The sequence below is a fragment of the Pimephales promelas genome, chromosome 4 (assembly GCF_988280905.1).
Source record: "Pimephales promelas chromosome 4, fPimPro1.hap1.1, whole genome shotgun sequence".
Classification (NCBI taxonomy): domain Eukaryota; kingdom Metazoa; phylum Chordata; class Actinopteri; order Cypriniformes; family Leuciscidae; genus Pimephales; species Pimephales promelas.
The window spans coordinates 7923746-7938840 of NC_142772.1; the positions used below are offsets into that span (position 1 = coordinate 7923746).

General features: G+C 35.5%; 2 protein-coding genes across 2 annotated transcripts; one reads left to right on the plus strand and one right to left on the minus strand.

Moving 5' to 3' along the window:
• Positions 1–42: 42 nt before the first annotated feature.
• Positions 43–5432, minus strand: derl2 (derlin 2). The gene is made up of 7 exons (XM_039662038.2): positions 5277–5432; positions 4800–4865; positions 3760–3833; positions 3562–3655; positions 2073–2268; positions 1846–1936; positions 43–468 (listed from the first exon to the last, which is right to left on the minus strand). The coding sequence occupies exons 1-7, from the start codon at positions 5367–5369 to the stop codon at positions 363–365; spliced, it is 720 nt and encodes a 239-aa protein (XP_039517972.2). The 5' UTR covers positions 5370–5432; the 3' UTR covers positions 43–362.
• A 1359-nt stretch (positions 5433–6791) lies between these two features.
• On the plus strand, positions 6792–9003 carry mis12 (MIS12 kinetochore complex component). The gene is made up of 2 exons (XM_039662039.2): positions 6792–6933; positions 7778–9003. The coding sequence occupies exons 1-2, from the start codon at positions 6918–6920 to the stop codon at positions 8407–8409; spliced, it is 648 nt and encodes a 215-aa protein (XP_039517973.2). The 5' UTR covers positions 6792–6917; the 3' UTR covers positions 8410–9003.
• Positions 9004–15095: the final 6092 nt, after the last annotated feature.

Below are 15095 nucleotides of genomic sequence, written 5' to 3' on the forward strand. Positions count from 1 at the left end.
TGTAAATCTGTGAACTTGAACTTGAACACAATCAAGCAGTACTCAAACTTTGTACATACATTTATTCTTAAAAAAAGAAAAGAAAACAAGTAAAATGGTGACGATCAATAGATATTTCTCTTTCACAGCTGCTCGATTTGTGATCACTGTTGTGCAGGGCAGCAACATGGCAAAAGTCAGTTCTTTTTAAACCCATGCCCACAGTCAGAGGAGCATTATGGGACACAAACTGCAAGTGTCCCTTTTTGCTCGATGAGTAGAGCTCACGTTCTTTTGTACACAAGAGAAACAAGTAGAAAATATATTTTCTTTCTCTTGCTCTCAGAGATGTCCATTAATCGGCAGGCACACGGGTGCTGAGACTAGCCTCCTAGTCGCTGACCCTCACCCCAGGCAAAGCCTCCTGGACGCTCCTCAGGGAGAGGGTTGTAGTTGGCATCTTCCTCGGGTGTATCAAAGAGCATCTTACTGGAAAGGTTGAAAAAAAGGGGGGTTTTACTTCAAAGTAAAGTCAAATATTAACTAGAGGTTTTTATTTGATTGTTTTTGGGATTGAAAAAAGGATAAAAATGGCACACCAATCAACAGTTTGAGATCGGCACAATATTATATTTTTGAAAAGAGTCTCTTTTCTTCACCGCAGCAGCATTTATTTGTTGAAAAAATACAATAAAAACTCATTTTAAAATTAAACTTTAAAAATGTATTAAAATAGAAATTTTATAAAAATGTAAAAATTTGAGTTTTGTATTTTTTAATTAATGTAAATTAAATTAATAATAATTTATTTAATTTATTGCTCTGATGCCAAAGCTGAATTTTCAGCATCATTAGTGTCACATGATCAGTGTCACATGATCTTTCAGAAATCATTCCAAAATGATGATTTTCTGCTCAAGAAACATGTCTGCTAAAGAAATTTTATAAAAATATTAAAATTTATTTTAAAGTTTAATATAAAAATATGAGTTTATTGTATTTTTTAATTAATTTAAATTAAATTAATAATCATTTAGTTAATTTATTGCTCTGATGCCAAAGCTGAATTTTCAGCATCATTAGTGTCACATGATCAGGGTCACATGATCTTTCAGAAATCATTCCAAAATGATGATTTTCTGCTCAAGAAACATTTCTTCTTATTATTATTATTATGAACGATATTATCAACATTTTTGTGGGAACAATGACACCATTCAAACATTTAAGGTAATATTAAAAAGAGAGAGAGAAATTAATACATTTATTCATTAAGGGTGCATTACATTTATCAAAAGTCACAGTGAAGACATTTTATAATGTTACAAAAGATTTCTATTTAATAAATGCATTAATAAATGCAAATAAGTGCTGTTCATTGACCTGTCAATTCATCAAAGAATCGTGAAAAAAAAAAAGCATCACCATTTCCACAATAATGTTAAGCCGCAAAACTGTTCTCAACATTGATAATAATAATAATAACTTCTGTTATTATTTCTGAAGGGTCATGTGACACTGAAGACTGGAGAAATGATGCTGAAAATTCAGCTTTGAATCACAGGATTCAAATGAAATTTTTAAATCTATTCAAATAGAAAACAGTTCTTTTAATTTGTAATAAAAATACAGTAAAAACAGTAATATAGTGAAATACTGATTAAATAAACGCAGCCTTGGTGAGTATAAGAGACTTCTTTCAAAAAGCAATTTTAAATGTTAATGTTCCAAAACTTTTGACAGGATATATCATCGTCTTTATTTATTTGAGCATCTGGGCTCTGCAAATTTCCATATAGTAACAAGGTTCTTAGTTATATATATATATCGAAAGCCCCTTGACATTGCGAAGACATCATTACTTACAGGAAAGAGGGAGTCCTCAGCCATCTGCCGCCACCTGGTTGGTTGGGAAACACGTCCTCTAGAAAGTAGTACACGTGTCCCACTGCAATGCCTTAAATTAAAATGACAGAACATATAAACTTCATATTAAAAACTGAATTGATAATGAATAAAATTTGACCTGTTTGTAGTCAAAACGTGTCAGCACAAGAAAAGTGAATAAATCTAACAAATCAGTAATTTTCTACCTAAAAGGTCCACAATGATGGAGTTCCCTAGCAGCAGAGAGAATCCCATGAGCACCCAAGGGAGGAAGGGCGCCTGGAAGTTCAAAAGGCCAAAGAAATTCATGCGCACGTTTGGGTTCCTCCTGCTCCAGATATACACCAACATGATGGTAAAAGCCTGACCTAAGAACACAAGATTCACAAACGTGCCAAATATCTGCACAACTATTAAGAAAATCATTCGTATTTGAGCAAAATGTAACCCAAAGGCAAGGTTTATGTTCAGAAGTCTTGAAATAAGGGAATATTGTGTGTATATTTAACACGTTTTAGCTGATGTTTCATCACAAGATTAGACTAAAGGCAAAATGAGGTCAAACAGATCATCTTTCATGGATGTTTCTATATTAGTTTCTATATTAGGTTAGAGTAAGGGAAAACTCATTTTGCATTATGCAACCTTTTTACATATAATCTAAGCATATTACGATATTATGTTAATAAATAAACGCCTAAATTGGAACATTGTCTTCTATGCAATATGTATGCTCAACTATTACACTTATTTTATTCAATTCATAACCTTTTATTTACACTTATTTTTCCAATGAAATCCAATCTTTTTTCAGTCTATTTTAATCAAACGATCTTAAATGATTTGAACCTTTTCTGTTTACTTTTTTTTATTATGCCTATGTACACTTAAAGGATTTGGTACAGAAACAATATTCATGCTGGTCAATTTAAAAATGTATTTCACATTGATGTTTTTTAAGTAGAAAGACTGAAGTTTGACTGCGACACTTTATTCTTCTGGAAACAAACTTTGTTGCATTATGTATCTCTGTAAAATTGCTTTGAAACAAACTGTATTGTAAAATACATTATAAATAAAGGTCACTTGACTTGTTGAAATAGTATGTTCTTGTAAAATGCGCTCCAATAATCTTCAAAATAGTCTTTGGCAGTAGCTAAGGCTATTCTTAAGGCCTGTTCCCACCAAGTAACTATAAAGATAAATGAGAAATATAATAGCGTACACACGTGCGGTTGATATTGTTCAGTTCATTCTATAAGTGCATGCAGTAGTTTTTAGTTTAAAGCAGGACGTATTCTAATTGGCTGTCAATGTTTTTATTGTTCATTAGCTAAAAATAATTGTTGTGAAAGTGATTCCAACAATATCACTCCTCTGTGGCATTACTTTTTTAGTTGTGGTTTTGGACTCGGCTATTCTTTATATTTATCCTTACTGTGAACAGGCCTTGATGGCGATGGTGAGTTACTTTACCACAAATTACATTTTCTACAAATTGTAAAAATAGCTTTTTCAGGTAAGTCCTTATCAAACAAGAGCTCACCATGTAAAATCATGCATCCCTGTGTAGAGCATTTCGAATGATCATTGTGAATAAAATGTGCTAATTAAATACATAAACTACATTTTCGACATCAATTGCTGTTCAACACAGATAAATGTGTTTCTCTTTTGAGAAAACGTGAAGGATACAGTCATGAGAAGGCCACCGAAGAGGAACATAAAGACAAAATCAGCGGTTCTCCCTCTGAAGGATCCCTCCTCCAGCATCCGACAGTACCGGTACCTGTGAGACTCCAGTTAAGGAAACTCAGACTTATCCATTTCACACACTGCCACCTTCACAATCTACTGATTTACTATCAATATATTATGTTTTAATAAGGATACAAAAATATCATGTTGAATAAGAAGTTGAACCCAACCGGACCAAAAAACAAAAAGTTGGTTATTATCCGCCATACCTATGAACACACACACACACACAAAATTAGAATCACACACTGCAATATTAACCCTATAATTATTAACCTAACTGTATCATATCCGATACATGAATTTCCAAGGCAGAAGTTGATAATTATTACCATTATCAACAAAAGTATCACCATTTCCACCAAAATGCACAACTGTTCTCAACCATGATAATAATAATAAGAAGAAATGTAATCACATGCTGCAATATTAGCCCTATAAATATGAATTTCCAAGGCTTCTAAATTATCCAAATCAAAACTCACAATCAACTAAGCCTACATGCCTTGTCATCTGATTGATAGTTCATACTTTTTCAGTAAGTAAAAAGCCTTTTAGTATGATCCTAAAAACACCCCTTCAGGTTGTGATGTAGGTGTTGCTGTAAAATCTCTGAACTTTTACTGGACTGTTTAGTCTAATCTTTAGAAAAATAACATGTTAAAAATATGAGTATCAAATTTGTTGCAACAGGCTTTTTGAGGACTCTCTCAATCATCATTGTATTGCATTATGTTTTGGCATCCTCATATCCACAATACAATCTCCAGAGCTTTGAGCATACATCCAAGCATTTAAATATCATGCAACTAAGACAGAGATATAGAGCGAACATGTATCATATTTATTTGCAGCTTATAATGAGTCAGTTAAACAGATCTTACTGAATTATGTACATTACAACTAAAGAAATTGCATATTTTTGTTTAGTGTGGGCCTCTGAATAAAAGTATGATATTCTCAGTATGTCATACGATATGGGCCATAAAAGCCTGATGTATCAAAGAGTACACAGACCATAAAACAGACATGGAAACTTTTTTTTATTATTATTCTAAAAGGTTCAATTAACTGTTCTGTTTTTTTTCTGACTAGGATTGTATGTCAGGCTTTACATGAATACAAATAAAAAGAGGCACAAAACTCTTCAAAGAAACACAGCTGATGACACTTGCCTGATAATTCCTCAATATTAAATCTGGGTTGTAGTAAAGCTGGAAAGGTGTGATGAGTTCTAATTGCTGTGAACACAAAGTCAACCACAGTCAGATACGAATGACATGCTGTAGGTTAACAAACAGTGTACTGTTGCATTGATAGCAGCTACTACACTCAAATAATAACTGATATCAAAAGTAAAGTTACTTTTAGCAGCTCGTTTGAGGTAAGTCAGCTAAATTAATGTAACTTAAACACAGGAATTAAGATATGAAAGGCAGAAAGGTCAACTGGAAACCAAACTAAGTGATATGTAAACCTAGAGCCATTACACTTAACATAAATACACATTTTAAAGACGGGTTTACGTAAACGTGTCCCAATAACACCACAGCCAGTCTGCCACAGGATACCAGCTGTGTTTCAACTGCATAGGGACGAGGCCACGGATGACAATAGCGCTCAAGACCCTAATATTCGTCCAATTTACTTACCACGGCTGCTGTAGTGAGTACGCAGGCGGTGGTATAAGCTCTAGTAACCACAGGAATCTGTAAATATTCCTGTCGGATTGTCTGGTATGCCATTTTTTGGAGGGACAACGCGGCTTCCGGCACCTTCTTGACACGTCATCACCTGGGTAAGCAAATGAGGAGGCGGTTTTAGTTTGTGATGTTTCCAATTGGTCAGCGCTTTGTGAATTCACTGCTCGGATTGGTCGTCTAAAGTGTCGATCATCGTGTTATCCCGGTCATTTGAAAAATGGCATATTTTGATTGGTTGGGAAAGATCGTCAATAAAAGTATGTAAATATTGTAGTGTTTGTTTACATTTGCCACCTTTGGACTCCATATTCATCATGCTTTATATGCATAGGTTATGGAAACTAAACAAATATTATTCATAAACAAGACTTTAGGATATATTTTAGGATCGACTGGTTTAACATAGGTTTAAAGTTTTTAGACATTAAATCAATCAGGTAATATATATATATAGTGAATGTGATTAAATTCTTGGTATAAATGTAACGGTAACACTTTACTTGAAGGGGTGTGCATAAGAACATGACACCTTCATAATGTTATGAATGTGAAGGAAGTTGTATGCATGTTTGTGACAACTGTCATTGTCATTCGCTCAGTTATGACATTTTTAATGCAACTATGACATTGTATGAGATGTCTTTGTTATGACACCTTGACATTACTAAGACAACACAACCACCTGTCATAAATATGTCATGACATAGCAGATTTCAATGATCAGCGTTACTGGTTAACATTACATTACTGTAAACTGTCAGGTGGTTGGTGTTGACATTGGCTGTCATGAAGCCATTATAACTTTTTAATGACAAATTCAATTAGTACCACTGTACGTGAGGTCAAGCAAAATATTCATGACACTGTGTGACACAATGTCAAAGCCAACCACATGACAGTTTAACTTAAGTTTATGTCAAGTTGTCATGACAAAGACACTGACAGGTATGTATGGTGTTATGGTTTATGTCAAGATGTCAAAGACATCTCAAACAATGTCATATTTGCATTCAAAATGTCATTATTGAGCAAAAGACACTTAATGACAGATGTCATAAACATACATAAACCCTTATTAATATTCAAGACATATGTCATGTCATGGTTATGAAAGTGTCAAGGCTTATGCAAACCCCTTCAAGTAAAGTGTTACCACTGTAACTTTTATTATTCATATTTTTGGCATGATTAATACTGCTTCTGATATAATATATAATAAATATATATAATTTTGCTTCAAATCAAAGTTTGTAATGTTGTGATTCAACTGGTTCGGTTGTTTATCGAAGACCTTTTATAAATCCCTATGAAAAAAATGCTTCACAAACCAATGGCTCATGGGTTTTTAACTTTTTATTATTATTACTCTTTATTTCAGACCTCTGGGTCCATATCAAACAAACAAAGAAGAACAAGAACAATACATACAGATATTATATATTGTTTAATAAAAAGGTCAAGTCGAAAATCTTCTGTTGACACCTTCACCGCTGTGCTCCCAATCAGCAGGGGGCGACGCTGCACTTTCCAACGCGATTTCACTGAGTGACGCACGCACGAAGAAGGTTTAACTGAGCGCGGGCTGTAGAGATGGCAGAGAGCAGAGGTAACACGGATAAGCTTATTTATGTTATTTTATCTGTAATTCTTGGATGTTAGAAAGTATTTAGTCAATTTTACATGTAGATACATGTTATTGTCATGGTTTCATACGGCTAGTTCTTTAATATTTTGAGAAACATCAGTAATTTAGCCCTTTGAAACTACGACAATGCTACAAGCAATCTTTCACACACACACACACACACACACACACACACACACACACACACATATATATATATATATATATATATATATATATATATATATAAATGTGTGTGTGTACAGTACCGTTCAAAAGTTTGGAAACATTACTATTTATGTTTTGAAGTGCATAAGAAGTGCCTTATTTTCACCAAGGCTGTTTTTAAAAATACAGGAAAATAAACGGTAATTATATTGTTAAACATATAATTAATTTAGTTGATGCAAAGATAATAAAAGTATTAATTAAAAAAAATTTACAGACTCCAAACTTTTGTATCAACGTATTAATCATCAAATAATTTTGAAAAAAGTCTAATAGGTTTTTAAAAATATTAAGCAGCACCAACTTGAATCAGCATATTAGACTGATTTCTGAAGGATCATGTGACTCAAAGACTGAAGTAATGATGCTGATGAAAATGCAGCTTTGCATCACAGAAATAAATGATAAAGTTTAGTAAATTATATTAAAATAGATAGATAAAGTAAATAACAATATTACTTGTTTTTCCTGTATTTTAAATACAGGCTTGATGAGCAAACATTAAAAATAATAATGCATCCAAACTTTTGACCGGCACTGTACATCTATAAAATGTATGTATTTGTGGCCTTCAGTAACTTGTCTCTCTTATCACTAGTTTCAGTGGGATCTGAATCCCTCCAGCTGTATGAAGCGCAGTTTTTCGGCTTCACCCCGGAGACCTGCACACTACGAGTTCGTGATGCCTTTCGAGACTCTCTCAATCACATATTGGTCGCAGTCGAGTCCGTGTTTGTGAAAAGATTGTGTCCGGGCCGTGACCCCCCAGCAGAGCTCCGACTGACAGCCAGAGAGTGCACCCAAAAACTGCGACAGTTTTTACAGGAGCGCTTCGAAGTCATGTTTCAGCGCATGAAGGGGATGCTGGTGGACCGCGTCCTCTCCGTTCCTCAAAACGTCCTTCTGCCCGATGACCAGCTGCACCAGAAGCACCCAGCAGGCAAAGAAGAGCTCACCAAGCTGCAGGACTCGGTCGCGAAACTGCTGCAGGCTTATGAAGCCGAGGTGTGCGCCAAGCAAGCGCTTCTCGCTGAGCTTGAGGAGCAGAAGGAAACGCAGAAACAGATCGATGAAGTGTTGAGATGGATCGAGGAACTGGGTCTTTCGTGGAGGCGAGAGGGAATGGGAAGTGTCCAAGACAGCGTCCGACACATGGTGGAGACTGTGGGCCAACTGCAGGACGTCGTAGGAAAGATTAGAAAGCAAAATAAAGGACTGGATGAGGTTTGATGCTTTATATGTAACATCTGAACAAGAGCTGTGGTGTAATAGCACGATCCATCCACCAGGGGGAGGCAGCGCGCAATCTGTTCGGGGCAATGACATTAACATACATGTGCCACAATCAGTCCAGCTTCAAAGCAATGCATGTGTAATCAGGCGATTTTCCTCAGACATTTGAAATGCGGTCCATCTCTTCTTCCTCAAAGTCGCTGGGTTTTCTCATTTACGATTCAGTGCCTTTGATGTTCAGTACAGTTAGATCTGCGTTAGATTAACCCAAATGTCCCACAGGCCCAAACTGATGTGTCCAACAGCCTGACTGGCTTTACACTTTACAGCAAGTTCTTTGAGGATATATTTTAAGGTATTTTCCTTGACGTTCAGAGGAGAATTGGCTTGTGCAGGACCTCATCGCCGCCACAGGAAGACCCAAAGTTTGTTCACAGTCTCAATCTTAAACATAGTACTTGGATTGAGTTGCAAGTGCAAATATAGTACTTGGATTGTTTTGGCCATGACTGTAAATAACAATAAAAATATTTTTGTGTTTGTATTGTGATGTATTTTTTACACAAATAAAATCAGTATACTGAAACACCATTTTTTTATTTTTATTATAATGGAATAGTTTGTGTGTGTGTGTGTATGTATGCGTATATATATATATACTGTATATACATGTATATATATAATGGAATATAGTTTGTGTGTATGTATGCGTATATATATATATACATACATTACAGTATATATATACATATATATATATATATGTTCATGTTTACATAATATATGTGGGTGCACTGTGTATTTTGTATATATAAATACACACACACATGTATGTATATTTAAGAAAAAAATATTATTTATATATAATATATTTATATATAGTCTAAATTATATATAAATCTATATACAGTATATACATGAAAATATTTCTTAAATATATACAAGCATGAGTGTGTATTTATATATATAAAATAATTATACACGGTGCACCCACATATATTATGTAAACACAAACTTTTATTTTTGGGTGCGATCAATCGCGTTTGACAGCCCTAATATATATATATATATATATAGCATTCTTAAAGCAATATAACTTTTAAATATATTCTCTCAAAAAAATAGTTTTTAATCAATTACAATTGCGGTATTATTAACACGTCCTCTTGTTGTGCCAAAACCTTGGTGTTATTTTTTTTTTTCAAGGAAGTTAAATTTTGAAGATTTTTATTTTATGACACAAAATTATGTCAGAAGTTTATATTTTACACTGTCAGTAAAAATCTTCATAACACTGTTATTTTTAGTATTAGGCCTATTGAAATACTATGTTTATATTTTTAGTTTTTTTTTTTTGTTGTTGTTATTTTAGTGCATCAAGTTGAACTATGTGAAAATCAGAAATGTTGCCTTGGCAGTTAGGCTACAATAAAATACATTTACATCTTTTAAATATTTTATGAATTGTATTTTTTTTTTTGTATATATATATATCTTTTTTTCTATTACATTTAAAAAGTGAAGAAAAAATCAGTGGATGACATTTAAGTACACGTCTCTTAATATCGTCAGGAAAGGCCATTTTTCAAGTTTTAAGAAATCAAGATAAAGATGAAATAAGATTTGTTGGGAGTGTTCACCTTTACACCCAATGCAAGATGGAAACCCAATGACAATGCTATTCTCATGTAAAAATGAATCACATCTCTGGATTTGCTGGAAGGCATATGCACCTAAACAAGGGCTGAGAGACAGACACAGTGGATTAGAAGAGGGAGACCCCCACAACCTGCCCGGCTCTACGTCTGCCCCTTTCATCACTCATTAAAGACGTATCCAGACCAGCTGGGGCCATCCACGGAAAAGTCAAGCTTGATGGAGGCGTCACAATCCGGACAGCCTCAATCCCCCCTGCCAAGTCAGATTAGCAGGGTCTAGCAATAAAGACCCCTTATCTCCACACAACCACGCACTGAAAAACTGGAGTCAAAAACCCCTGCTTGAGCCTGAAGATACAGAAGTGATGAGTTATGAGAGAACAGCAGAGTGGAACGCAACTAAATTTAATAAGGTTACGTCAGAGATCTTCACGATTAAGAGACAGATTGACAACATTCGCACGCAACGAAACCAACGAATGGTATCTAATATCACAAAACACTGAAAGATTGTATTTGTGTTCACCTTGACCAGTATTATTAGAGATTCTGCTGCTGGTTTCCAAGCTACACGCATATTTTAAAGGGGTGATGAACTGAGAAATCAAATTTTCCTTGAGCTTTTAACATCTAAGAGGTCATCATATTATAAGAATATCCTGTAAGTTTCAGAACTGAAAACGTCCTTGTTAGTCCAATAAAAGCTTTTATTGACACCAGCCTCAGCAAACGACTCGTTTATCAAAGTGGGGAACTATGACGTCAAAGACGATAAAACACCTCCCCCGCAGAAGAAGATCAACGACTACTGCCGGTTTAGCCCCGCCCACCGATACGCGGATTACACGCACTAAATAACATACAGGTAGGCCTTGTGATAACAAACTAGACCGAGCTATCAAGCAATACAAAATATTGTGCAGTACCTGGTTGTGGAAGACGACAGTCGCTGCATAAGCTTCCTCTGGATTCCAATAGGAATGCATGGTTAAACTTTATTTTTAATGATGTTCCACTGATGAGGTAAAACATCTGCGAACGTCCGTCTGTCAACTTCATTTCACTGAGGATTGTTTTGTAAACAAGACTGGATTTGCAGACCGATTAAGAGTAAAGAACGGTGCTGTGCCGTCTATATTGGATCTGACAGGAATTGTGCAACATGGACTCTGGGTCGAACATTGGGCGAATCATTCCCATATGAATCATCAGTTCTGAGCTAGGCTCAAAACTAGGGTAGAAAATAGCCTATTGCTTATTCATTTTGATGTTTTTGAATCCAAAAACCAAGCGAACGTCATAAGTTCACCACAGCCATATAATAAAATGTAAAAAGCTACTTTAACTGTCTTAACCTTTAACTATTGCCATCTGAAACCAATAACTTTATTTGACATAATGTGCCTATCTTCTTAACAGTCAGTAGCTAATTAGCATAAAATAGTTAGCCTATGAAAAAAAATCTAACTTTGGAGGTAAATTCATTTTTTAAACTTAACTCCTAGCAACATCAGAAAGTACTGCAGTGAACAATAAATAAAATATGCGCTACCGCCTTGAGAATCCCCCATTACTCTCCGAAAGACTCTCCACCAGAGGCAAACATGCTTGAGCGTATGAAGTTCAAAGCTCTTTTTTTTTATCCTCTCGTGGTACAAATGGGGAAAGCGAAAAAAAAGACTCTATTTCATTTCACTCAACTTGGTGAACACCAAATCGTCCCTCCTGGTTTATGCATAGACCTACCAGATAATTTGTGCAAGGATTTGCGAGATATAATGTATCTTAAAATTAATAAAAAAAATTTAAAGGTAAAATTAGACTGTGAGAGACGTCAATACGGCCAAGTGGCTCATGCGGGCAATCAATAGACTCTTGAAAGCCCTGCTTGCAACAGCTAATCTACTCCTGCACAGTCAGAATTAATCAATTCTGCATACAGATTATCCATTTTAAAGCCAGCTCAGGGTTTTTTCTTTTAAAAAAAAGGCTATCAAATAAATCTATATGAACTGACGCATTCATCGGATTTATTTATTTATTTTATACCATTTAATTCATTGGGTAAAGGGCTTCCTATGCAGCCAAATATATAAAATTAAATGTGACTGCATGATGTTGTTGATGTAGAGTGCTCTTTTCGCATTCACCTCAAGTGTTTTTGTTCAAATCTTTGATACAAACAGCCCACTTCTGTCCCTATTGCATTGCATCACACCATCGATGCAAGATCATTCTTTGCTTTGGGGATGTTTGAATCATCTGAGGCAGGGCCTCAAAGTTACGGGAAACGAAACCTTATGGCACTATCGATTTCCTCACAGAAGGTAAAGTATCATATCTGAGCTAAAAATAGTCCTTCTCTGGCCAAACATCAAGGTTGCTTACTGAAGGTGTGTTTTTCAAAAGGTTCATAAACCATGTTTTTGTTAAACACTTCTTACAAAATTCTGTGATTTTTGCGAATGATAAACCAAGCTTTAGGTTGGCACACTGGAGGTGTTTGCTAAGGCAGTCATGACTTTTTGCTCATGCTTATTGGGATAGTTCTGAATTTCATTCTTCTCCAGAACACACACACACACACAAAGGTATTTTGAAGAATGTCAGAAACCAAACAGTTTTGGTGACCATTGACATATGAAAAAAAAAAAAACAAGTGTAACATTTCTCTAATATTTAAAAAATCTTTTTAATATTCAACAATATTGATCTGCCTTAATTAAGGTGGATGCAATTTTCTTCTAGAAACAAACTTTGTTGTATTATATTCATGTTATCACTGTGAAGCTGCATTGATAGTGTTGTAAAAAGCGCTATATAAATAAAGATGACTTGACCTGACATGTTCCACAGAAGAAAGAAAGTCATGCAGTTTTGGAAAAACAGGGGGGTGAGTAAAGGATGACAGGATTTTCATAAGGTTAGAGATTTGAACTAACTTGCACCCTTAGAACTTCAGTACAGTTAGACAAACATAAGTGACATGACCTCAAATCATGTCACGTATTAAGAGGTGGTGTGTGGTTACTTTTTTTACGATTGCTGCGGTTACTTTTCTTACGACTTACGATTTCAACCTAGGCTTCTTGCATGTTTTGCGACACGTTCAATGTGAAATGTCTATAGTGGTGCTAAAAGCGTGTTCAGATTTACCCGCAACAGAATGTGAATTTGTCAATAATGTTTGATTTTACAAAGTTGTTGTACATATCGCGGCAGTTCTGAAACAAAATGTCCGGCGAATGGCGCTAAAAGACTAAAACACAATGTGTGAACCTATTTGCCATTTGAACAGTGCATCAGATTCAAAGGGGAGGGGTTTCATTTAAACAAAGCCTATTGAGAGATACTGTAGGCTGCATCCGAAATGCCATACTTACCTATTAGGCAAAAACTGTATGTGACAAAAGAATATCCGAATTCATAGTACTCAGTAAAGAGTAGGCATAAAGTTGTTTTTTATTCAGTTTCTTGTCTTGGTGACATCATAAGGTCAACATGTGAACTTGACATCTGATTGTCTGGAACTCATCGAAGTCTGAAATGGGACATTTAATTTGGGATATTTACACATTTAACCTCATCTGGAATGCAGCATAAACCTCTCTACTTAACCGTCAGACTCTGACGTCCACTATGTTTGAACACTTTCTAACTGGAAAAAGTAGATCACCCGTGTATAAATACTCCTTTCAACATATATGGTTTGGAACACACTAATTTCTAATACTATTTAGGAATTGTAATTGGGATGCAGCAAAGGTTTTTTCGACTTGGCCTAACAACTACCTAGCACACCCTAAAAACTGCACTGTAAAAAATGATTGTGATTTTAATGGTAAAAGACTGAGTTTCTTTACTACACACTCACCTAAAGGATTATTAGGAACACCATACTAATACTGTGTTTAACCCCCTTTCGCCTTCAGAACTCTATGTGTCATTGATTCAACAAGGTGCTGAAAGCATTATTTAGAAATGTTGGCCCATATTGACAGGATAGCATCTTGCAGTTGATGGAGATTTGTGGGATGCACATCCAGGGCACGAAGCTCCCGTTCCACCACATTCCAAAGATGCTCTATAGGGTTGAGATCTGGTGACTGTGGGGGCCATTTTAGTACAGTGAACTCATTGTCATGTTCAAGAAACCAATTTGAAATGATTCGAGCTTTGTGACATTGTGCATCAGAGGATGGTTACATGGTGGCCATAAAGGGATGGACATGGTCAGAAACAATGCTCAGGTAGGTCGTGGCATTTAAACGATGCCAAATTGGCACTAAGGGACCTAAAGTGTGCAAAGAAAACATCCCCCACAACATTACACCACCACCACCAGCCTGCACAAGTGGTAAGGTATGATGGACCGATGTTCTCATTCTGAACCATCTGAACAGAAATTGAGACTCATCAGATCAGGCAATAATTTTCCAGTCTTCAACTGTCCAATTTTAGTGAGCTCTTGCAAATTGTCGCCTCTTTTTCCTCTTTGTAGTGGAGATGAGTGGTACCCGGTGGGGTCTTCTGCTGTTGTAGCCCATCCGCCTCAAGGTTGTGGGTGTTGTGACTTCACAAATGCTTTGCTGCATACCTCATACCTGCATACCAATAAAATTCAATATAAATTCTTGGTATTGTACTGGACTCTACGATCGGAAGTTATCGATTAGTTACCTTAGACCTTCACTGGAAATACCACCGTGCATAGAGCCCATTGTTTAATTTTTTTATTAGTTGTATCCTTTGTAAGCCACTGACTAATCAGATCACTGCATTCTGTACCAATATTAATAAGAAGAGAGCTGGTTAGTTATGATGAGCATGTGACTTGGCATCAAAACATGATTAAAAAAGGTATCATGTTTTTTTATCTTTACTTTGAAGGTGAACTGAAGTATGCAAATGTATGACTTACGAAAAATAGGAAAATACGAAATAATAGGAAAACTCAGAGAAATTTTTGGTGGTATAAGCTACAGATCAGCCACGGTGCAGAAAAAAAGTGTACAGCAATGAAGG

Excerpts from the sequence above, each read along its gene's own strand:
- derl2 (XM_039662038.2), bottom strand. The coding sequence starts at position 5,369 with ATGGCATACCAGACAATCCGACAGGAATATTTACAGATTCCTGTGGTT. Across the intron at positions 3,834-4,799 it reads TAATATTGAGGAATTATCAG|GTATGGCGGATAATAACCAA; the intron begins GCAAGTGTCATC and ends GTGTGTTCATAG. Across the intron at positions 469-1,845 it reads CTGAGGACTCCCTCTTTCCT|TAAGATGCTCTTTGATACAC; the intron begins GTAAGTAATGAT and ends CAACCTTTCCAG.